At 55.5% G+C, this 22,798-nt stretch overlaps 7 protein-coding genes across 7 annotated transcripts; 5 read left to right on the plus strand and 2 right to left on the minus strand.

The window, feature by feature from the left end:
• Positions 1–1,698: 1,698 nt before the first annotated feature.
• On the plus strand, positions 1,699–7,087 carry L3040_007931 (uncharacterized protein; the record flags this gene model as incomplete). The annotated part of the gene is made up of 2 exons (XM_066154760.1): positions 1,699–2,099; positions 2,191–7,087. The coding sequence occupies 2 exons, from the start codon at positions 1,699–1,701 to the stop codon at positions 7,085–7,087; spliced, it is 5,298 nt and encodes a 1,765-aa protein (XP_066010658.1).
• A 1,005-nt stretch (positions 7,088–8,092) lies between these two features.
• On the plus strand, positions 8,093–8,941 carry L3040_007932 (uncharacterized protein; the record flags this gene model as incomplete). The annotated part of the gene is made up of 3 exons (XM_066154761.1): positions 8,093–8,460; positions 8,544–8,550; positions 8,705–8,941. The coding sequence occupies 3 exons, from the start codon at positions 8,093–8,095 to the stop codon at positions 8,939–8,941; spliced, it is 612 nt and encodes a 203-aa protein (XP_066010659.1).
• Positions 8,942–9,059: 118 nt separating this feature from the next.
• Positions 9,060–10,238, minus strand: L3040_007933 (uncharacterized protein; the record flags this gene model as incomplete). Its single annotated transcript, XM_007295569.2, has 2 exons — positions 9,060–10,110; positions 10,231–10,238. 2 exons carry the CDS (start codon positions 10,236–10,238, stop codon positions 9,060–9,062), a joined length of 1,059 nt encoding a protein of 352 aa, XP_007295631.2.
• A 437-nt stretch (positions 10,239–10,675) lies between these two features.
• On the plus strand, positions 10,676–13,269 carry L3040_007934 (uncharacterized protein; the record flags this gene model as incomplete). The annotated part of the gene is made up of 3 exons (XM_007295568.2): positions 10,676–10,977; positions 11,034–12,888; positions 12,937–13,269. 3 exons carry the CDS (start codon positions 10,676–10,678, stop codon positions 13,267–13,269), a joined length of 2,490 nt encoding a protein of 829 aa, XP_007295630.1.
• A 629-nt stretch (positions 13,270–13,898) lies between these two features.
• L3040_007935 (uncharacterized protein) lies at positions 13,899–15,397 on the plus strand (the record flags this gene model as incomplete). The annotated part of the gene is made up of 2 exons (XM_007295567.2): positions 13,899–14,480; positions 14,537–15,397. The coding sequence occupies 2 exons, from the start codon at positions 13,899–13,901 to the stop codon at positions 15,395–15,397; spliced, it is 1,443 nt and encodes a 480-aa protein (XP_007295629.2).
• A 584-nt stretch (positions 15,398–15,981) lies between these two features.
• On the minus strand, positions 15,982–17,379 carry L3040_007936 (uncharacterized protein; the record flags this gene model as incomplete). Its single annotated transcript, XM_007295566.2, has 3 exons — positions 15,982–16,633; positions 16,683–16,988; positions 17,039–17,379. The coding sequence occupies 3 exons, from the start codon at positions 17,377–17,379 to the stop codon at positions 15,982–15,984; spliced, it is 1,299 nt and encodes a 432-aa protein (XP_007295628.2).
• Positions 17,380–18,662: 1,283 nt separating this feature from the next.
• On the plus strand, positions 18,663–20,842 carry L3040_007937 (uncharacterized protein; the record flags this gene model as incomplete). The annotated part of the gene is made up of 6 exons (XM_007295565.2): positions 18,663–18,954; positions 19,035–19,452; positions 19,500–19,533; positions 19,640–19,669; positions 19,793–19,966; positions 20,018–20,842. 6 exons carry the CDS (start codon positions 18,663–18,665, stop codon positions 20,840–20,842), a joined length of 1,773 nt encoding a protein of 590 aa, XP_007295627.1.
• Between the last annotated feature and the right edge of the window lie 1,956 nt (positions 20,843–22,798).

Raw genomic sequence — 22,798 nt, forward strand, 5'->3', positions numbered from 1 at the left:
CTACTACTACTACACTAACATCGGCCTACTCTCGATCGTGGCCCGTGGTAGCGGGGATACCCCAGCGCTCCGTTGGACCGGGGCTTCATGGCGTCGGCGGAGGTGGCTCGGGTCATTCATTGGCTGGGTTCCTCTATCTGCACTTTTCCGTCGGAAAGTCAGTCCGCGAACGAAGTTCGTTTCCAGCCGGCTGGGCTCGGGGCTCGGGGCGCCGCTCAACCAGATGGACTCGATTGAGTTTAGGTCTGGAGAGGGAGAGGGAGAGGGAGGGCACGGAAGCACCAGGGCGGGAGGAATGTTCTATTGCTGTTGCCCGAGTGGCGGTTGTTGTTGTTGTTGTTGTTGTTGTTGTTTTGGTGGTGGTGGTTGTTTGTGTCTCGGTGGCTGTTGTTCTTGTTGTTGTTTTGGTGGTTGTCCTTGTTGCGGTAGCTGTTGCTGTTTGTGTGAGATTCCAGAGGTATGCTGGAGGAATGCCTCCATGACGAACCATGACTTACCCATCTCGTTCGCATCGACGGCGATGGCGATGGCGATGGCAATGGCAATGGCCTCGCACCCACCACGTGGTAGGTGCATGCTTGGTGGCACTCAAGATACCCGAGCCCCGGTCTGGTCGAGGTCGCCGACCGGCTTACGGCAGCCGGGACAGCGCCGGAGAAGGTCGTAGTACAGGGAGCCCCAGTCCAGAAGGGTATATACGTAGTAGTAGTACTTAGTAGTACTTAGTACTACTAGTACAACGTCCCGTATTAGAGGACGGAGAATCACCAATTTCCAGAGGTACTCTGGACAGTACAGTCGCCGTCCGGGATGCTACTTGATCTGATCCCGATGTCCAGGTGGTGAGGACGGGGCCAGACCTGATATATATACACATCTATATCTATCTACAAATATATGGTACGTAGTACATTGTACTATTTGTACCGTATTTATAGCGCCCTCGTAGGCCTTTCCGCCTGCTGTGATGCCCAGTAACCCGACCCCTTACCCTGACCCTGACCCTGACCCTGACCCTGACCCTGACCCGTACCCGTCCCCGTAGCCCGAGTCCGTGCTAGCCAAACAGCAGCCACCATCGTCTTTCTTGGTCTGTTCTTGGAGCCAGCCGTCCGGTCTGTCTGGCCCATTCCATCCATTCCTTTCTGACACTGATCCCATCCGATCTTGTCCTTCCTCCCTCCTCCCTCATCCCTCCTCACTCCCTTCCCCCCCCCCTTCCCCCTTCCCCCCTTCCCCCTCCCCTCCCCCCTCCCCCCTCCCCCAGCACAGCACAGGCTGCATGCGAAGAACCATCGAACGACCACGACCTCGACCTCGACCTGGCCATCAACGACCAAGACCAACTACTACTACTACTTCGTACCGACTCACCACCACTCACCAACCCACCAACCCACCACCACCCACCACCACCCACCACTCACAGCTCAACGCCCCTTCCATTCTCACCCACTCAATTCACTCTCCTTCCTTCCCCACTGATTCAACCGCCAACGACAGGCCGCAATCCCGCAATCCCGCAATTGTCGCTCGCGTCCTGCGATACCATAACACACCCTCAATCATTTCTCCCATCCATCACTGCCGATTCCGCTCCACCCACCACCGACCACCACCACCACCACCACCGTCCGACCGCCCAATGCAGCGCCCGCCGTGGATGCCGCAAACTTGCTGAGGGTCGGTCCATTGAAGATGGAGCCCGAGGCCGCCTCAGTCCCGGCCGCACAATGGGCCAGGATGCACGCGCCCGAGAGTCTGCGACAGCGACAGCGAGACCGCCTGGCTCCTCGAGGAAGGCTTGGCCCCCCCGCTCGCATCGAGACGACCGTTCGCGAGGTCGACGGACTGCCAAAGAATGGAATCACGCTCGCGCCGGCACCGCGGTCCAGGCTGACGGGCAAACGCTCGCTCGCGCTGGCCAAGAAGAAGCAATCGGAGGAGGGATTGCGCAAAGAAAATAGTCTCAGTCGGAGGGCCAAGAGAGAAGCCGAGGACGCCCGCTTCGAGATCACCCCCGACGGGAGCTCTGCGGGACGCGAGGGCCGACAGTTCACCGTCGCGAAAGTCGGGAATAATGGCAAGATCTATTTACGGTAAGCGGAGGCACCCTCCAGTCGTGATGTCCTCGCGGCCGGGGCCCGGCCTTCGATGCCCGACCGGAACAGATGCTGACCCGCCCCACAGCCCGACCATACGTCCTTCCAATCAGAGATATCCGCAACCGTCGTTCGTGTTCCCCATCACTCCGCCCAGCACGGCCGGTCTCGATGCCTTGGTCGCCCGGAGCGAGGCGGGCGACGATTCGCAGTATGGGAGCCTATGGACGTCGTCCCGGACACCTTCGATGCCGGCCGGACCTGGGAGCGAGCAGGCGAAAGCCTCGAGAGCGCCGCGCCGGCAACGGGCCCAGTCCGCCTCGACGGTAGGAGACCAGCACTTGCCAGTCTTGGGCTCGGGCGCAGGCGCGTTCAAGATTGTGATTGAGAGACCAGCAACCAAGCCCAAAGCTCCCGAACCACCTTTCGGGGGAATCCCGACGTTGGAAGTCTCTATCCCCTCCCATAAACTGGGAACCCCGCGCTTTAGCACGAGAGGCACTGCGCTCATACGAGGGTCCTCGTATACCACGACCGATGCTGAGCGTTCCAGTGGTGTATCCTCGCAGGTCCTGAGTTTGCATCGACCAAGCCAAACCCTGTCGAGACGACATTCCGACGCGTCGCCTCAGCAGCTTTTCTCGCCTACAGCTCCCAGTATCCCGCTCCATAGGGGGCCCGTCTGTCCCCCCAAGCTCCTGCGCCAAGGCACGGCCATCGTCCCTGAGATGTTCGACACGCTGACCTTCAAGCCGGCATGTGACCACCCGTCGATTGTGCGATATGCGGTGGGCGGCGGTATCAGAGCAGCGACCCCAGCACGCCTCGTCGCGGAGATTACATCACCCACATTCGTAGATTACGATCTCCTATCCGACTTCTTCTTATCATACCGCTCCTTCCTGGACACGACGGACCTCTTACACATGCTCATTGCACGGCTGAGGTGGGCCCTGGCCCGAGACGACGAGATGGGAACCGTCGTCCGGGTCAGGACCTTCGTTGCGATCCGACACTGGGTCCTGAACTACTTTCTGGATGACTACGTGGTGGACTATGATCTGCGGAAATCTTTTTGCGACCTGCTGAATGGGTTTGTGGACGAGCTACTCCAGGACCCATCGCGAACGAAGGTGCCGCTGAAGATGCTTGCCGAGTTGAAAAAATGCTGGAGAAGGGTGTGCGCGCTCTACTGGGACGGACCGGAATTCGAGGGCGAGTTCGACAGCCATGTTCCCATCCTGCCGGGTGGAGTTGCGGGTTCTAGAAACCCCGCGCTGGACCCGACCTTCTGGCAAACCCGTCCCGAAGGACCTCCACGGCTGGATGGTATCATACAGCCGGACTTTGCCGAGCAGCCCAACACCGCTGGAGGCAGGCGAGATTTCTTTGCGGATGTTTCGCGGGCTGGCCACCCGCCCTCAGTCTCGGATCCTCCGCGTGATCTACATGATCCGGCCCAAGATTCCTACGAAAGCCAACCCCGCCGCCCGCCCTCAAGCCTACTCAGTGAAGACTTTGTCTCGTGCTCGTTTCCTTCTCGCCAGCGGTCTGGATCGGCACGGGCGGTGGGAGCCCATCCCGTACCAGCCAGCTCGATATACGAACCTCTCCCTCCTGTGGCGACGACGCCCAAATCTCTTGCTGGCAAGCGCGTCCGTCCCGTGCATGCACACAAGCGAAGCGCGAGCTTCTCGGACTCCTACAGAGACAGACGCACGACGCCGCAACATGAACGGAGATTGCAGCAGCCGGTGCAAAAGGTCATCTTCAAAAGTACGGAATTACTCCTTGCCTTGCCATACGCTGGAAGTATTGTCAGAGGTAATTTGTTTCCACCTGGGCAAGCCTTCGTCGATGTGATTGCCCCCACGACACCTGCAGAGGTGGATCGCGCAACGACACTGTTTCCCGACATCCCGTCGGAACAGAAGGGCCCGTCCGCCATGTCAGGTCCTGGGATGAAGAGGCTGCTGGGAAGTGTGCGTCGGGCCCTGAGCTCTAGAACCGGGGGCCTCGGTGGAATCCCCAGTGCCTCTCCCACCCAAGGTAGCTTTCCCAATATCCCGCCCTTGGGTGTCCGCGGAGCGACTGTCAATCGTCTTCCGGGAACCGCCGTTGTCCCACAGGCTCGGTCGCGAGATGCGGCGCTGCCCATGCGAATCGACTTGCTCGGTGCGGAGATTGCGGAAGATTTTAAGAAGGCTGTAAGAGAGGATGCCGAGGCCGAAGCGGAAGCGGAAGCGGAAGCCCAAGCCGAAGCCGAAGCCGAAACCGAAGCCAAACCCGAAGCCGAAGCAGCAGCTGAGCAGCGCGAGACCGACGACCGCAGATCAGAAGGAGGCGGGCAGTATGCTGGCCTCCAGTACTCCTCCATGGCGCCGGACACGACTGACGAGCAACCCGAGGATCGGAGAGAACTGGTGAGCGAGATGAACGCGCGTAGCAATTCGTATCCGAACTTGGAAAATACCACGGAGCTATCCGTCATGACTGGCGCGTTAGCCCGTAGGCTATCGGCAGACAGCCCTCCGGATCTGTATATTCATCCTTCTGGTGGCCCCACGCCGCCTTCCACTCCACCCGATGTCACGCTGGGAACCCCAAGGCGAACGCCACATGTTCCAGCTGATCACGCGAGACCATGCTCGACCTCTTTGGAAGGCACTCCATCCTTGGTGGTAGATCCACGACCGTCAGGAGAAGATGAGCGCTCCCCGTGCCATCGGCCACCCGGAAGACTTGGCATGAAAGATCCAAAAGGTCTTGCATACAGAACCAAGAGATCTGGGTCCTTGCGACGTCATGCTTCCTTCCACAGTGGGTTCGAACGGCATCGAAGCGAGTGCAGCTTCGATGCGGCAAGCTTCTCGGAATACGAGGGCCCAGAGCGTGTTTCCCACGTCTCATCCGCCCTCTCCCCACTCAGAGTCCTGCGACGGCGCCCTGGGGGAGATTTGAGAGCCGTCTCACATGTGGGAGATCTCGATACCCAAGAAAACCGCCGGCCGATGTCAACTGGCTCCTTGACCGCTTACTCCGACTCGATCCGTAGCTCTTATCTATTGGGGCCCGGATCAAGCCATTACGTGGACGTCGTCAACAGCGACTACGATCATACAGATGCTCACGAGCAGGACCACTCTCTTGGTGCCCTGACTGAACTCGGCCCCAAGTCCCACGTATCCCTTTTGAGTACCCTGTCATCTCAGCCAGTCATGCGACCTTCGTTTGCGAAAGAAGCAGCCATGCTCGCCCAGATCCCTGATGATGACGATGACGATGGAGGTGTCGAGTCTGCTCTATTGAAGCTGGAGGGAAAGTTCGAGAAACGATGCTCTGACGTCTCCAGAAGCCTGAAACCCACTCCTGTTGGCATCGACAGCTTCGACCGCTTTCCTCTCGATGTGAGCACATTGGCCCTAGAGCATGAAGACGCAGGGGAGAAGCGACGACATCGGCAGCGGCACATTGTGGAGCCCGCGCCCTCAGAGTCCTTGCCACGGCCTGCGCCATATCGACCCCAGTATCGACAGTTCCTGGAAGAAGTGAGGCCGTCGGTGTATCAGCCCGAAGGATGTCAACCTGCGCCTCCGCTATTATCGCCCCGATCCGTCGAGTCATACAACTCTATCCCACTTCTCGAACGTGAGTTGACTGGGGACAGCTATGTGAGGGAAAATCGAAGACGGTCAGCGCGTTCTGTACTGCATGGCGAAAGTACAGGGGGACCGCACTATGACGAACACAACCCGGAATCTTCCCACGTGAAGTCTATTGGTTTCATGGAAGAGACAGACAGCATGAGAGGGATCCCCGCAGGGGAGTCTCGAGATGATGTGGACCGATCTCTCTTGGACAGCGAGAAGGGCGATCTTTCTTCGGAAATTTCGCTTGAAAGTATCTCAGAGATTGGGCACACCGAACAAGATTCCAGCACCGCTCAATCATTCCTACCCACCAAAGGGACCGCCCTCTCACATCCCCATCGCCAACCGCCATCCCCCCCAATGACGATGTTACAGGCACTCAATCTTGGTCCCCCCTCGCCTCTACCACAAGAATCATACAGTACCCTTCCCCCAACACCAGAGATTACGCCAACTGGCGCGTTCTCCGTGAAGGAATCCGGAGTAGAGAGGGGCGCATTTCCTGCGACGGAATCGCTGCGAAGCCACCGCATATCTGAACCCTCTCGAAAGACATCGGTCCATCTGCCCTTCGTACTAGCCTTTGACTCTCAGGTCCTTGCTCAGCAGTTCACACTGATAGAGAAAGATGCACTCAACGAGATCGATTGGAAGGATCTGATCGAAATGTGTTGGAAGGATGTGTCTACCGAATCTCGCTCGTGGGTTGAGTTCCTCCGCCAACAAGAGCCGCGTGGAGTTGAAGTTGTCATTGCCAGATTCAACTTGATGGTCAAGTGGGCCGTGTCAGAAATTGTTCTCACTCAGGATCTCGTGGAGCGTGTCCGCTGCATCATCAAGTTTATCCACATTGCAGCACATTGCCGCAGCTACCGCAACTTTGCGACTATGGCTCAACTCACCGTTGCTCTCACATCCAAGGAGATCTCCCGCCTGGTCAAGACATGGGCACACGTGCCTGCTGCTGATAAGGAAACCCTGAGACATCTTGAACTCCTCGTGACACCAACTCAGAACTTCCATAGCCTCCGGGCTGAGATGGAAGGAGCTGGAGCAGGTCAAGGCTGCATCCCCTTCGTTTGCATCTATACGCATGATCTTCTGGTCAACTCCGAACGTCCAAGCCAGATTGCCAGTACCCCAACCACCGAACCACTGGTCAACTTCGAGAAATGTCGGACAGACGCGACTATCGTCAAGAACCTGCTTCGATTACTCGAGGCCAGTTCCTTGTACCAGTTCCAACCGATTGAAGGCATCACCGAGCGATGTCTCTGGATGGCTGCTCTGACCGATGAGGAGATTACGAGATATGGGAAGGCAATTCATGAATGATCGGGGCGCAGCGCCAGCCTCGACTCCACCATATATCGACAGATTCCTTATTGAGATGACACCACATCTCTACATCGACGCCGCGACCGAACTACACGAATCTCACCACGTTCGTCCGCCACGGGACAGAATACTTTCTTGTAACAACCTTTGGGATCCCGAATTTTCAGACGCTTCTTGTCTCTAATATGTCTCCTTGTCGCTACTACAGTCGTTACATTCTCCATTGCGTTTTATACCCGACCATGGTCCCTGCGACCTCTAACTCTAGTATCGACCTTACGGTTATCATCACGATGGACCACGAATTTTTTTTTGTTTTGTTTTTTGTTTTCTGATTATTGAGGCTTGTCCGATGAGCGAGGACGGCTTGGGGAGGAGTAGATATCTACAGAGGAATGGCCATGACTGGTTCTATTTATATCTTTTGTCAGGGATGGGATGGGATGGGCAGAGAGCGATTTGCTTTGCATTGCATGGATGAAGGAAGGATGGTTATACCCTGGTTGCGCGACCCTTTGCGGGGGAAAGGAGCGGTTTGTCATATAGGGGTGGGAGGACGGGCTTGTTGGTTGCTGTGCTAGCTGTGAGCTAGTTGGAGAATGCACGAGCTCTTGCTGGTATACTTGTGGTTTGTGCTGACTTCGGGATGCGTGCGTGCGAGATCCGTGTCGATTCTTACCCATTTACTTACACCTTCGGCTAAGGGTGCTTCAGTGGTGTGGGTGGATGGATAATAAGGGACAGCATTATTTCGAGGTCACCGAAACACACGGCGATCGCCATGACGTCTTCTCAAGTCGGTCTCCGTAGCCTCACCGCAACCCATCAATATCAGTTCATTTTTCCAACATCTCTTCTCTTCCCTCCTCTCCTCTCTCCCGTCACCCATCTCACTTCCACTTCTCTTCCCTATTCCCGCTCGATACACACAACAAGATTTCCTCGTTCCATCGAAACATATCTACCTCATCAAACTCGATCCATCCCTCCATCCATCAAAGCATGGCAGCAGCAGCAGCAGCAACAGCACCCATCCTCCTCCTCCGCGCCCCGAGCATCTATCCTCCGCACGACGACGACGACGGCGGCGACGGTAAGGGTAAGGGTAAGGGTAAGGGTAGTCGAAGCCCATGGCGCGCGCCACCGCTCGCCTGGCTCGAGCGCACGTGGAGCGTCACGCACTCGACGCTACCGATGTGGGCGAAGGCGCGGAACGTGCGGATCACGTATAAGCTGTTGTTGTCCCCGTCACCGCCTTCTTCTGGAGCTAGCGGGGAGGCAGCAGCTGGAGGGAGGACGTTGATCGACGACGAGGTGTGCTCGGAGCCGATTGAGTCGTCGAGCTGGGTGACGGCGGTGATGCAGCCGCGGTGTATCCGGGGGGTGGATACGCCGGTTCCTGGGCTGGAGGGGGTTGGAGGTGGAGGGGACGGGGGTGGTTGAGGGTTGCTAGTAGTCATGTATGTTGGGTTTGTTTTTGTTTTGTGGGTTTGAATCGGTGGGTGGATGGATGGATGGATGGATGGATGGATGGATGGATGGATGGATGGGTTGGGGGTTTGGAGGGGGAGAGAGAGGGGGGGAGAGGGAGAGAGTCGTGCTGACTGAATATAGTGGGAGATTCTCGGTTGGGGCGAGAGCGATCTTGACGGGGTGCATGAGAAGTGGGTGGTTACGTGGTTCAAGGCCAGCTTGTTCACGCCGATGGGGGTCGACGTTTACTCGGATCGGAAGGAGGGCATTAGCGAGGGCTTGTACGGGAAGATACGGGAGGCCTTGGAGGGGGGTCTGGCCGGGACGGAAGTCGCGGAGCTTTGCAAGGGGATGTTTGCCGTTGAGATCAAGTACTAGGTGCTGCTGGAGGATGGAGTTTGGGAAAGGTCATACATATATATACCCGGTGGGTGAGATCTGGGAGCGGGACCGCAGCAGTACTTGCTGTGTTGTTTAGATAGCTGGCTACCAATCGCTAATCGTGATGTCTGGACCGATGGCGATGTTTACCACTCCCTTCCTCCCTGTTTCGGTGAGGGCTTCGCGTAGAGTCTCTCCTTTCTCGATGGGAGCCTCGCCCAGACTCTCGGTGTCTGTGTCTTCTCTCCCTCTCCCTCTCGCCCTCTCTGTCGCGTCGTGCATGTCGTTTCGAAGATCTCTCTTCTCTCCGATCAAGACGGAAGCCTTCTAGCTCATCCTCGGAGTCCTCATACCTCCGCTTGCTCCTCTTCCGCCTTTCTGCATCCTCCAGTTCCCGGACTTCTCTTTCTCTCTCTTCTCTCCACTTCTCCCTCTCCTTCTTGACGTCTCTCGCCTGCCTCGCTCCAGCCTTCATCATAGCCAGAGGATCGTTATCCACAATCCTCTGACTCTCCCTCTCTTTCCGCCTCGGATCCGCATTACCCCAGACGTCCTTACCGACCGCTTCCTCCTCGATGCCTCCCCCCCCCGTCTTCGAATACCACGGGTTCTCCAGTCCCTGTTTGAGCCCCGCCGCATTGCTGAATCTCATCGTGTACTGATCTTCGTACTCCTTTCGCTTCCGAGCCGTCTCCTGTTCCGCCTCGGCATTCTTCTCCGCAGCCCTCGTCGGCGCCGCTTTCGGCCGAGGGAAGAGATCAATGTGCCCCCGCGGATCCACCAACGGCGCCTCCGTCTCCTTCCTCAGCACGAGCTGTTTCCCGACCGCGGCCAGCGCCTCCCGCTCTTCCAGCGCCACGCGCATCTCAAAGCCCGTGTCGTCTTCGCCCGCTCTCTTGCGCTTCCTGCGCTCCCTCCCGGCCCCTCTCCGTTCCCCATCTCGTTTCCCTGGGTGGTGGTGTGGGTCGGAGGGGCTGGGGCCGTCTGCAATGGCTAAGGGCGTGGGGACCTCGCCGCGGAGGATGGCCATGCGCCGTGCGGCGTCGACGGCTTGCATGCGCTCCTCCTCGGCGGCTTCGAGGGCGGCGGCGGCGGCCTCATCGCGTTTGACCTTCTCGATGTTGGCTGTGTTGTAGACGTTCCAGGACTTCTTGCCTAGGAGATGGCTGTAGGGTGTTAGTTGCGTTCTGAGAGTTGAGAGAGAGAGAGAGAGAGAGCTTGACGAGCGGAAAGATGCAATGAAGGTAGGAAGACAGAGGGGATTCGCATAGACAGACGAAACTTACAGAGGCATGATGGAGACTTTGAATTTCGTGATCTGCTGCGACCTCGAGGAAGAAATCTAGCTCGAGGCTGAGAGGTGCTTGGTGAGGCTGAGCATTGCCGAGGGTCAGACCCAGAGACAGAGTTGTCGCTTTGTCCCCAACCGCTGAGGCCAATTCAGTACAAATTAACAACTGCAACAGCACAGGAACCCAAGTGGGGAGCTTCATCCTGCGTTACTTGCCATTTCCACCTCACGACTTGAAACGACGACACGACGGCCTTTACCCGCGGAAAGCTGCACACTTGTTCTCTGTTTGCGAGGAGTCGTAACAAGAGGACACACTTCGAACGCCCAGTGGTCGCTGACGACGGAGGAAACGTCCCGGAGAGAGCTGCCTGCTGAGGAAAACCTGGCCACAAGATACCAGCTGCTTGACTGGATCGAACCAACCGTCACCGAACGCCATGAATTTGCGAGAGAACCTATTTGGCCAAGGCTCGCGATCAGGCCGAGCTCAAGCACCACCACAGTCGGGATACGGGCGGCCCTCCCAACTTCCCGGGCGAGACGATACATCTATGCCGGGCGGATACGATGACAGAGGCGGGTACGGGGATCCCAGAGGGTATGCGTCGCCTCCGAGACAACCGCAGCAGATGCCTTCAAGGGCAGCGGCTGGGATGGCTTCGCCGGGCCGGCAAGCACAGCTGAGGATTGCGAAGGTGGAGGATAAGACAGCTGCTAATCAGTACATCTTTGGGAATTTGTAAGTGTTGTGGGGGGCTGCTTGGACACTGTGATGGCTTCTAAATGGGGGTGCAGGTGTGCTGTGTCGCCTCGAGACTTCCCTCCTTCGAGAGATGGCACGGATCTCTACATACTCCTCAATGGGAGGTATGTAGTCACGGCTCGACCTTTAGAATCGTTTCCACCGGGCTGTATAAGCTTGTCAGACCCTCAGAGAACCTGGTGTGATGTTGGAATGATGGATCCCATCATGGCCGAGTCCTACGACCCATTCGCCGTCCAAGGCCCAGCCTCATACTTAGGAACCTTAGACGTCGAAGTAGGCTTCGCTTCAGTAAAGAAGATTACCGATGTGCCTTTCGATCAAGACATCCTGGCCGATGTCTTCATCAAGAATTTCGAGAACCAGATTTTTGCGCCAGGTCAAAAGCTCTTGATGGATTATAAGAACATCCCAATGATGTTTACGGTCAAGACGGTCCAGCTCGTGGACATGAGTATGGAAAAGTCATCCTCGGCGGCGCCGACGGTTTCGAGTCCCCAGGCGAGAGGTATCTTGACGAGACATACCCCGATTACATTCTACAAGGATGCCAAGTCACCCATCAAGCTTAAGGGATCTGCGAAGCGGCCGGCCGCCAACTCGATCATTGCGCCAGACTTCAAGTTCGAGGACATGGGTATTGGTGGCTTGGACAAGGAGTTCAGTTCCATCTTCCGAAGAGCTTTCGCTTCTCGTATTTTCCCTCCTGGGCTGATTGAGAAATTGGGTATCCAGCACGTGAAGGGTATCTTACTGTTTGGGCCGCCTGGCACAGGCAAGACGCTTATCGCTCGTCAAATTGGAAAGATGCTGAATTCGAGAGAGCCGAAGGTCATCAACGGACCCGAGGTCTTGAACAAGTACGTTGGACAGTCTGAGGAGAACATCCGGAAACTTTTCGCCGATGCCGAGAAGGAGTACAAGGAGAAGGGAGACGAAAGTGGTCTTCACATCATCATTTTCGATGAGTTGGATGCTGTGTGCAAGCAGAGAGGTTCCGGAGCTGGAGGTGGAACTGGTGTTGGTGACAGTGTTGTCAACCAGTTGCTCTCCAAGCTCGATGGAGTCGACCAGCTCAACAACATCCTGCTTATTGGAATGACCAATCGCATGGACATGATTGACGATGCGCTTCTTCGTCCTGGGCGTTTGGAGGTCCACATGGAGATCTCCCTCCCAGATGAGGATGGCCGGGCGCAGATTTTGAAGATTCATACCTCGAAGATGTTGGATAACAACGTCATGGATCCGGATGTCAACGTAGCCGAGCTTGCTCATCTTACCAAGAACTTTTCTGGTGCTGAGCTTGGAGGCTTGGTCAAGTCCGCCTCGTCATTTGCTTTCAACCGACACGTTAAGGTTGGTACGGTTGCTGGCGTCAGCGATGACATTGAAAACATGAAAGTCAACAGAGGCGACTTTTTGCATGCTCTTGAGGAGGTCAAGGCTGCATTTGGTGTCTCCGAAGAGGAGCTCGAGACTGCTATGGCTGCGGGGATTTTGCATTACAGCCCATACATCGCGAATATCCTCAAGGACGGTCGACTTTTCGTCGACCTCGTCAAGAACTCCGCAACCACATCACTCCTTTCGGTCCTCATGCATGGCCCACCAGGATCGGGGAAAACAGCTCTCTCGGCTAGGATTGCTAAGGAGTCAAATTTCCCCTTTATCAAGCTCGTCTCCGCCGAGAACATGGTTGGCTTTAGCGAGATGGCCAAGATCCAATACCTTAACAAGGTATTCACTGATGCGTACAAGTCGCCTCAGAACATCGTTGTAGTAGACAACATTGAACGCATTATTGAGTGGGTCCCTATCGGACCACGCTTCTCTAACCCGGTCCTCCAGGCCTTGATGGTTCTCCTCACCAAACAGCCACCAAACGTAAGTCACCCTGTAAATGTAGAACAACCATCATACTAACAGACTCAGGGTCGCCGTCTCCTCATCATCGGCACCACTTCCCAGCGCTCCGTCTTGCGCCAACTCGACCTACAGCAAATCTTCAACCGTGAATTAGCCGTTCCTAACATCAACACACACGCCGAGCTCGCTTCCGTGCTTCGGGAAGTCAACGCCTTTGATAGCGATTCCGATCTTAAAAGGTCTCTCAAAGAGCTGCGTGATTATGCTGGGACGGACCAAGTCGGTGTTGGAATCAAGAAAGTACTGCTTGCCGTGGGCGAGGCGAAGCAGGAAGAAGGAAATATGGTCAATCGATTTGCCGAGGTGGTGGCTCAGCAGATCATCAGCAACAGAGATTAGAGGAGGTCCTTATATAAGGGTAGATACTTCGTAGATGGTGTGGCATAGAATGTATCATCGGCTGCATAGTATCACTTTTGCGTGCACTTGACCAGAATGCATCGTGTGAGGCTATGACGAAGATCTGGGGTTCAGGCGAAGTATTGAGAGTTTACACTTATAGATAATAGCCCGTATTCCCAGTTCTTCTATGTGCTTAACTACTTTATTCTTCCCCAGACACCGGAGCTTGCTCCGCGCTACTTATTTCCGATCGCTCGGCAATCTAATCTCCTATCGAAGTCTACAGGGGTATCTATTATTCATACGTCGAATTGATTATCCACCTTTCACCCGGACTGATTTGACTCTTCAAGTTACTTACCGATACCTCTCCTATGCCTGGAATACGAAACCAGCTCCCATACATATGCGCACGCTGTTCGCGGATTCAACGAACCAATGTCTTGCCAATCAGATACAGGCACTCAACTCGGCATCTCTCCCAGAGTTTGCCACTTCGAAGCTCTGACAACAGAAAGCTAGAAGATGAGGAGGCTGACCAGTCAATCAAATCCGGGCGAGTAGAACCGAGATCCGACGGCACATCTGCAGCTTCTCAGAGGTATGGCGAACGGAAACAAGGCGCAATGTCCAGGCGGCTGGCTCAAGCTACCGAAGACGCCCTCACCGAGGGCGGGCGAGCAGGCAGAAAAGCGGTCGAGGAGGCAGGATTCTCCGAAGAGTTAAAGAGCTCCTTGATCGAGCGCGTCGAGGCCGCGAAATTCCGCTCGGATCACGCAGCAGCATTTGCAGAAGCCGGGCTCGGCTCCCACGTCGGTCAGGGCTCGCGGCAGATCGCCACTGGCCGGATATGGACGGGGGAGGAGTCGTCGCCAGATGCGACGCTGCGGATGCTGGACGATGCGAGGAAGCCGCTGCAGCCGGGGCTGCGGGGGCCGGCGAAGATTCCGGGTCCGACTGTTGATTTGAGGTTCAAGCCGAAGCCGAAGCAGAGGCCTGGGGAGAGGCTGGCGAATGCAAGGGATAGGACTTCCGCCTACGCCGTTTCCAAGGATTCGCAGATGACTGACGAGGAGAGGGAGCAGATGAGGAGGGGTCTGAAGGAGAGATTTGGGCCGGGGGTCGGAACGATGCCGAATTCGTTTCGGGGGTTGGCTGCGTTGGCTAACGAGAGAATTGAGGATGCTATCGCTAGGGGGCAGTTCAAAGTAGGTCATCTGGGTATGCGTATTCTGGCAGGATCAATGGAGGTTGACAGCTGTAGAATATACCCCGTGGCAAAGCCATTGTGAGAGATGTGCGGGCGGACAACCCTTTTATTGATACTACGGAATATATCATGAACAAGATGATCCAGAGACAAGAGATTGTCCCTCCTTGGATCGAGAAGCAGCAGGAGCTGATCAAGGCGACGAACATATTCCGAGCTAGATTGCGGAATGATTGGAAACGCCATGCTGCGCGGACTATTGCAAGCCGGGGGGGAAGCTTGCAAGAACAGATGCGAATCGCCGATCGATACGCAGAGGCAGAGAAAGCTTACAATCCCAGAAAGAGAGCTGTAGAGCAGATCTCGCTCCCAGACAAGGCTACAAACGATTCTGCGCCCGTCAAAATCGTGCAGGAAGCGCCCTCTACGCCAGTCTCTGCTATTCCACCTGTACAGGTTTCACAAGAGACGCAAGACGGTGCTGTTACTTCCGAAGCCACCTCCCACGAGCAACCACAGACCCAACCCGAGTCCCCCGCAGCTCCCCTCCCAGCCCTCTTCCGGATCCCTACCTGGGAAGCAGCCGAGAACTCCTACCTCACGCTCGCCGTCCAAAACCTCAACAGCTTGGCCAGATCCTATAACCTCATGGCCCCCGAGCTGGCCAAGAAACCGTATTTCTCGCTCGAGCGCGAGCTCAAGGCTTGCTATGCAGATGTGGCACCCCAGCTCTCACAGGCTATCAAGGATAGAGCTGCTCGCCCTGCGAAAACCATGGTCGAGATCATCGGGCACAAGCCCGGTGGGGTGCTGGAGAGGTTTGCGAGCGATAAGGTGGTCATCTATGATTCGAAGAGGCCGAAGTATGGGTTTAAGGAGCTGTGGAGTGATCTTTGGAGGTCGAAGAGTGCTTGATCCAGATGCTCCCACTCTGCTGCCTGGCCTCGAGTCAGAAAGGTGAGGGTTTGACTTTTAAAAGTAAGATGTAGCAGATGCCCGTGAAATTTCCGGGTGTTTTCGATGGTGCTGTCACAGGCGGACCTCACTGTAAGTTAGATGAGGCATTTAGGGGGAGATGCTTGTTTGAATTTGATAGCCGGTGGACTGATTTGTCTTGTCGTTCGGATGGCATGCACGTTCAACGAAGCTACGAGCCGCAAGCGAGAATAAACGAGTCGTTGGCGAATTTATTCACCTTTACCGATAGTGTAACGCTTGTATCTCTGCTCTGCGGATCGCGTCCGAGGAAGTACTTTCGCCCTTGAAAGAACGTGAATAATCCTAGAATGCAGAGACGCTGTATATTTGGCTTCAGTGAAATGCATTTATCGGGGTTTCGTCGATCCTGTCTGTAGCTTAATTAAGCTGGCTGGCTACCTTGGTCCTGCTGATTTCCACCTTTTCTGCATCGGTAGACCTCACCGTCCTCCATCGATACCAGCTCCTGACGGTTTTGGATGGTGAGGATTACGCTTATGGCATTTAGAGATAGCTAGGCTTTACAAATATAGAAGGGAAGCGCGGCCACGTCTCCGCCCTTCCAGAGGGCTCCCCACGTCGCTCGCGAGCGCGTCAAGCCCGCGAGGTTTATACCCGGTAATCTTCCAGTCCGGATCTACCCAGTCCGCAGGATCCGTCGCGGGATCCGCCGGCGCGACATTGACCCTGATCTCCTGCAGTTTCGCTCTCAGCGGTTGCTCGAGGATCACCCCCGCCCGTCTCTCTCTGGCTGCGCTCCTCTCCGCGCTGCTCCTGGAATCACGCGGCTCTACCTTCTGCGGGTAAGCGTCCAACACGAATCCCGCTCCGGGGTCCTCGTCCTTGCTAGTATCATTCATCAGATCGTCGTCGCTGACCCACCTGCTGGAATGGCGCACGGAGCCGGAGGACCTGCATGTGGGCGTGCGGGTCGAGCGGCCGTCGGAGTCCCGGGGCGGAGCCCTGTACTTGACTTTCTTGTAGCCGCGGTCTTGGATCAGAGAGATGAGGACCAGGGCGTTAGAGGTGAAGGTTGCGAGCAGGATGTCGAGGGAGGCGAGCAGGGAGCGATACTGCTGCAGCCCTCCCTTCTGGGGGATGTGCACGAGGGAGTACACCGTGACGGCTATGCTGAGGAGCGGGAGCGAGAGGCGCATCAGGATAGAGAGCCTCCTTGGGGGGGCATCAATATGTGTGGGAGAAGGGGGTGAGAGAGACGTACCGGGCGCGCGGGAGGCGCGACTTGAGGATCATGGGGATGGGGAAGATGATCAAGGTGAGATTCGTGACGATGCTGAGAAGGCCGGTGGTGAAGAGGAACGCGTAGCCGTTTCTACACTGTGGCCCCGGGTCGGGGACCACCTGCCAGTAGTGCGTGAAGGGCTGACAAGCCGCGAGGTCGCTGACAACTGTGCCTAGAAAGGTGACGGCGAGAAAGATTCGCAGGTACCTCTGGTGAGAGCGCTGCCAAACCGAGTCGGTGAGAGTGCGCAGGAACTCGCTGGTGCTGTATTTTATCGCCCAGAGCCTTGAATCGAAGTTAGGAATTGGCCCCTTGGGAGCGAGGAGGCAGCTCACGATGCAGCGTAGAGGATTCTCGAGATCAAGACCATCTGACTTCCGATCTCACGCTCGCGAATACCCTCGGTGGACAGCCCATCGATCTTGGCGTTGTTGGTCCCGTGAAGCAGCACCAGGTGGACAAAGGCCTGCCTTATCGAGATGGGCAAGAGCGCCGCCAGCATGATGCCGTCTTCGACGAAGACTCTCTCAGCCCGAGCATATCTACCAGCGAAGCGGAAAAGAATGGTGACGATGGCGTAGATGGTACACCACCAGCTGACCAGCAGTGTGGGCTTGATCTCCCGGAAGCCCTGGACATCCGGAGCCTCGCTCGTGAGGCGGCGCACGATGTCCATGTTCAGAGAGGCGATATGCTATGTAAAACTCGAATGGGAGCGACCGCTTACTTCACGGGTCGGAGTCTGCTAGAGGCATCCACACGTACTCGGGAAGAAAAATGAAAGATCTCGCGTGCGGTGTCAATGGCTCAAGACGAAATGGTCCAGGCAGAGAGAGATGCCATCGAAAACGCCGCACAAATGAATATGCCCCGGTGATGAGAGATGACGATTGGGAAGGGTCATTCCGTTCCAAGGAGAGGAAGGAGACGAAGGAGAGGAAGGATTAAAGATGGACTTATCGCTATTTCGGTGCTCACTGCCCTCGTTACTGAGAGGAGAGAGAGATTGTCCACGAGCTGCTGCGACCAAGCGAGGCCCGTCGAAGGACGCATACTTGCTTGTCGGATTCGATTATTGCGCCCTCGCACTGTCTGTCGTTCAAGAGCACGGATACGACCGAGCGAGGAGGCAACTTGGAGAATGCAAGTGAAATTCGATATGGGGTACCAAGCACAGGGACACAGATAACGTCAGGTTCCTTCTCGCCTCTTGTAGAGCTTCGAGGTGCACTTCCCACCTTCCTACGTACGATTGCAGGGCCCAATTCTATACCCAGCTCGAAGGGCGAATGTCGTACAGTAGTTGCGGGTAGGGTACCTAAGACTCCTAAGGATGGAGAACTACGTAGTACCTAGGATCTCTGACTTGCTTCGCTTAGGGAAATATGGGGTTTTGGTTTTCGAAGGATCGAATGCAGCCGTAGAATAGCCTTTGCAAAGCACTGCAAGAGAAGAAGAAAAAGCCTTCCAAGGAACACTAGGATTAATCGACGGCCAAAGTAAGACCCACTTACATGGTGCTTTGCTCCGTAGTCGAAAGTTAGACGAGATAAAGGTATATTTCCCTGGGCACGGGATCATCAGGTAAATTACTAAAGTTCACCAGGATTCCCTTCCCTACCTCCTCGACCCGCCGCCTGTTCACCCACCGACGGACCCTTCTTCACGGTATCGCGTTGTCGTAGCAAGCAATGTATAACAAGTCGGTGATATGCCAGCGATCTAGCACTCTAGCACTCTAGATCTGTCTAAGTGAACAACAGAACGGCGAACACTCTCGCGAGCCTTCGCCCATCCCATCCTTTCCCTCCCGGGGCCGAGGATTTCGAGGTCAAGAGGTCAGAGGTCAGCCAGCCAGCAGCAGCCAGCACCTCCTAGGTACAGTACCTAGCATCTTGTCCATCCGCCCTTCAAATTACCACCCATCTCTTCGACGTCGACCTCCTGACACTCCCAACCATGATGGGCGCCTTCGCCCTCGACAAGGCCGAGACGGCCAAGTCAAATACCGCGCCGAAGACGTTTACAGAGAGACCGCTGCTGGTTCGGCCTAAAGGCGCACGCTTCTCGTCGTCCAAAGCTTTTGACAGCTTCCGAGCTGCTCCTAATTCACACACGTTCACACCCGCCATAGGGGCAAACAGACGGTCCTACAACCAGCAGGCCGCCGCGTTCAACACGGCAAACTCGCTGCTGGTACGGAGGCTCAAGGGACGACATTTGCAGATGATCGCCATGGGAGGCTCCATAGGTGGGTGCACCGGCAATGCAGTGGCTATCCCATTCCATTCCATTCAGCGTCACGTGAGCAATCGCTCATCTCAATCTCAGGAACTGGACTCTTCATCGGTACCGGCGCAGCTCTTGCCACTGGAGGGCCGGCCTCTCTGCTGCTGGCATTTTTGCTGATCGGCGCCGTCCTGTTTTGCACGATACAGGCCCTCGGGGAGTTGGCCGTGACCTTTCCGGTGGCGGGGAGTTTCTCGGCCTTCGCCACGCGTTTTATCGACCCTGCCTGGGGCTTCGCTACCGGCTGGAACTATGCTTGTCAGTGGATATTCACGATGCCTATCGAGATCATGGCCGCTGCTATTACTTTGGAGTTCTGGGATCTAAACTTGCCTGAGTGGGCCGCCATCACGATTTTCTTGCTCATCGTTGCCACCGTCAGCCTGTGCGGGGTTAATGTGTATGGAGAAGCGGAGTATTCATTCTCGATTATCAAAGTCACGGCAATCATAGGATTCATGTAAGGAGCCTCTTCTACTTGGAGGTGTCTCGCTAACCCAACTTCAGCATCCTTGGTGTTGTGATCAATTGTGGCGGAACAGTAAGCACTGTCGGGCAACAGCCCTCTACCCTCACGCCGCTATCTCTGCGTTTTCATTATTTTGCTCTCGAGATTAGGAACAATTTCTAACCTCATGAGCATCTAGCCAGACAGTGGGTACATCGGAGGCAGATATGTATGTACCGAATCTCATACCTTTTCTCCCCCCCCCCCCCTTAAACGCTGGCACTTTTTGGTTCTCAGGCCGAAGATTTCGGGTCCTTGGAAATTGCCAAATACAGAGCTGACTTTGATAAAGTGGAGAAATCCAGGCGCCTTCCATAACGGCTTCAAAGGGTTTTGCAACATTCTCGTGACAGCTTCATTCTCCTTCTCCGGCACAGAACTTATAGGCCTTGCAGCCGCCGAGACACATAACCCCAGCAAAGCCTTACCGACAGCTATCAAAAAGGTTTTCTGGAGAATTGCTCTCGTGCGTCTCCCCCTTCTCGCACCCACTCTCTCACTCTCTAATGGATAGTAGTTCTATGTCATCTCGATAGTTATCATCGGCCTCCTGGTTCCTTACACTGAGCCTCAACTCCTCGGCCGTAATGATGTCGACGCCAAAGCCTCTCCCTTCATAATCGCCATCCAAACCGCAGGCATCCACGGCCTCGATAGCGTCATGAACGCCGTTATCCTGATCTCTGTACTCTCCGTTGCCAATTCTTGCATGTTTGGCGCAACACGTACCCTACAAGCGCTCGGCGAGCAGGGCCAGGCCCCGCGTATCTTCGCCTACGTCGATCGTAAAGGCCGTCCTTTGTTTTCGATTCTGGTATGCTTATTTATTGACCTCCTCGCTTACCTGTACGCCTCGCCCTTGGCAGGCGAAGCTTTCACTTGGCTTTTGGCGCTGGCCGGGCTCTCTAGTATCTTTACTTGGGCCAGTATCTGCTTCGCACATATCCGCTTTCGCAGGGCCTGGATCGAACAAGGCAATCTTCTCTCAGACCTCGTCCACCAATCCCCTATCGGCGTCACCGGATCCTGGATCGGTCTCGGCGCCCTGATCGGCGTCCTCGTTGCACAGTGCTGGGTCGCCATCTCTCCTACAAGCGCCGCCCCCAATAGAAGCTTCGCCGAGATGACAGCGAATTTTTTTGAGGCGTATCTGGCCACGCCCATTGTTGTGTTGATGTATTCGTGTTATAAGATTTGGTACCGCACCAAATGGGTTAGGACCAGGGATGTGGATTTGCAGACAGGCAGGAATGCTTTCGAGAGCGTGCACGTACGGATGCAATGGAAGGAGGATCAGCGCGACTGGCCGATGTGGAAGAAGCTCTATAAGATTTTGTGTTGAGCATTAGGAGCATGTCTGTATCGTCTGTGACACTGCGTCATTATCAAACCCGATTTGTGAATGACATGTAGAATACTTCTGTTGCGATTATATTGCGATTATATTGCGATTTTCCTGGCATGCGTGCGATTGACCTGGGATGTCAGGGTGTGAATGAGGTGGCTGACTCCTGCTCTGCCAAACCAGCATCAACCGTGCTCATCTCAATCACTGAACATGCTGTTCCATCTCGTGAGTACGTACGTACGTATGTATACCTACTCTCCCGTCTCTCCCATCTTATAACCTGACCGCCAGACGAGTCAAGAACCGAAGCCTCGTCCCAACACCCCGATCCACCAGCCCCAGTACCGGTACCTATCTCATGCACTACGTACTACCTTACTTACTACCTCTCCCTCAGCAATCCTTCAAAGGCCCCTGCTCCTCTGACACAAAATCAGGAGCTCCTATCTTCCATCCTCCCGCCACCTACCTAGTCGCCATGCCCGAAAACATACTACGTACGTACCGTAGTCCGTCCCGGTCGTATCCCCTTCCCGCCCCTCTCCACAGTCTAACGCATCCCATCCGTGCGGGCGGGATGACCCGACATCGTTATCGATCTTGTCGACAGCCGCCGCCGCCGCTGCCGCCGCCGCCGCCAAAGCTTCGAAACGCATGATGATCCTCTACCTCCTCCAGTACCAGTAGGTACTCACGGGAGGAGGATCCCCTCCTGCGCTGCCCGCGTCTCCCCCCGGGCCTGGGTTCGCAGGTCCCGTACCGTACCGTATCCTGCAAAGCCGACGCACCGAGCGGGCGACGAGGGAAGGGTGTCTACCTCGTTCCCCCATCTGAGACCGGTACGGTCAACGAGTCTTCCTCTGGGCACGCATGCGCGGGCCGGCACGTGCAATAAGTACCGTGGTGGGGGCCGCGAAGCAGGGAACTAACTAGTCACTGTTGTGGCCTGAGGCTATTTAGGCTACTACTACGGACTTGTATACGGTACCTAGTAAGTTGCAAAGACCATTACCAGTGGAGGGAGGTGGGTAGAAGTACTACGTAGGTACACCGCATGAACCCTCCAAAGTGGTGCGCGTGGCTGCTAATAATGTACTACCGGTACGTAGTAGTACGTACGTAGTAGTACGTACGTAGTAGTACTATGTAGTATGTAGTGTAATCTCTGTTTCTTGACTGATCAGTGCGTTGGTTGCGCGAAGAGTACTACAAATTGACTCGGATACTGCTAAATCAATTATACAGGATCTATAGACCGGGGTAAGCGGCTCGCTCTAAGAAAAAGGGTAAGAGAAGTGTGGAAAAGGCGTGCTTGGTGGCAGTCCTCGATCTTCGCAGTCGCCCCTGGTAAGCCAGCTTCAAACCTTCGTGAAAAGACAAAATAAAAAAAATAAAAAAAAAAACTCTAGATCAACTAACTGGCTTTTTGGCGCCGTCAACGGACGCACTGATCAGTTCGGGGACAGAGATTATACGTTATTGGCAGCCCCCGCACGCCACTCTGTCGAGTCTATACGGGATAACCTTACGTTGCAGCACAGTAGGTACAGTAGGTAAGCTTCCCAAAGAACGATCACTCGAACCTTGCAAAAACCTATTTCTTCTTCTTCTTCTTCTTTAGTACTACGTGCGTGTTATCTAAACGAGCTCGGCGCCAGGACTCGATTGCCAGGCTCTTCTCTCGATCCGCAGGCCAGGTCGATCAAAGCTCGGGATCGAATCCGGCTGCAGCAATCAGCGCGGAGCTCCGGACGCTATCGATAAGCAGCGAGCGATCGATCAACTTCCCTTCCCCTTTTGACCTTTTCGCGGTCGGTTACCTTACCTCTCTTGCGTACCTTCCTCTGTACCTCTTTCTTCATCGGGTGGCCTTCGCCGCGACCGCGCATGCTGATTTGAGACTCTGCATGCGATCGACGCCCGTCCGGTTCGTTTCCACGCGATGGTTTG

This window comes from Drepanopeziza brunnea, assembly GCF_022702325.1.
Source record: "Drepanopeziza brunnea f. sp. 'multigermtubi' strain 214-2 chromosome Unknown ctg14, whole genome shotgun sequence".
Lineage (NCBI taxonomy): Eukaryota > Fungi > Ascomycota > Leotiomycetes > Helotiales > Drepanopezizaceae > Drepanopeziza > Drepanopeziza brunnea.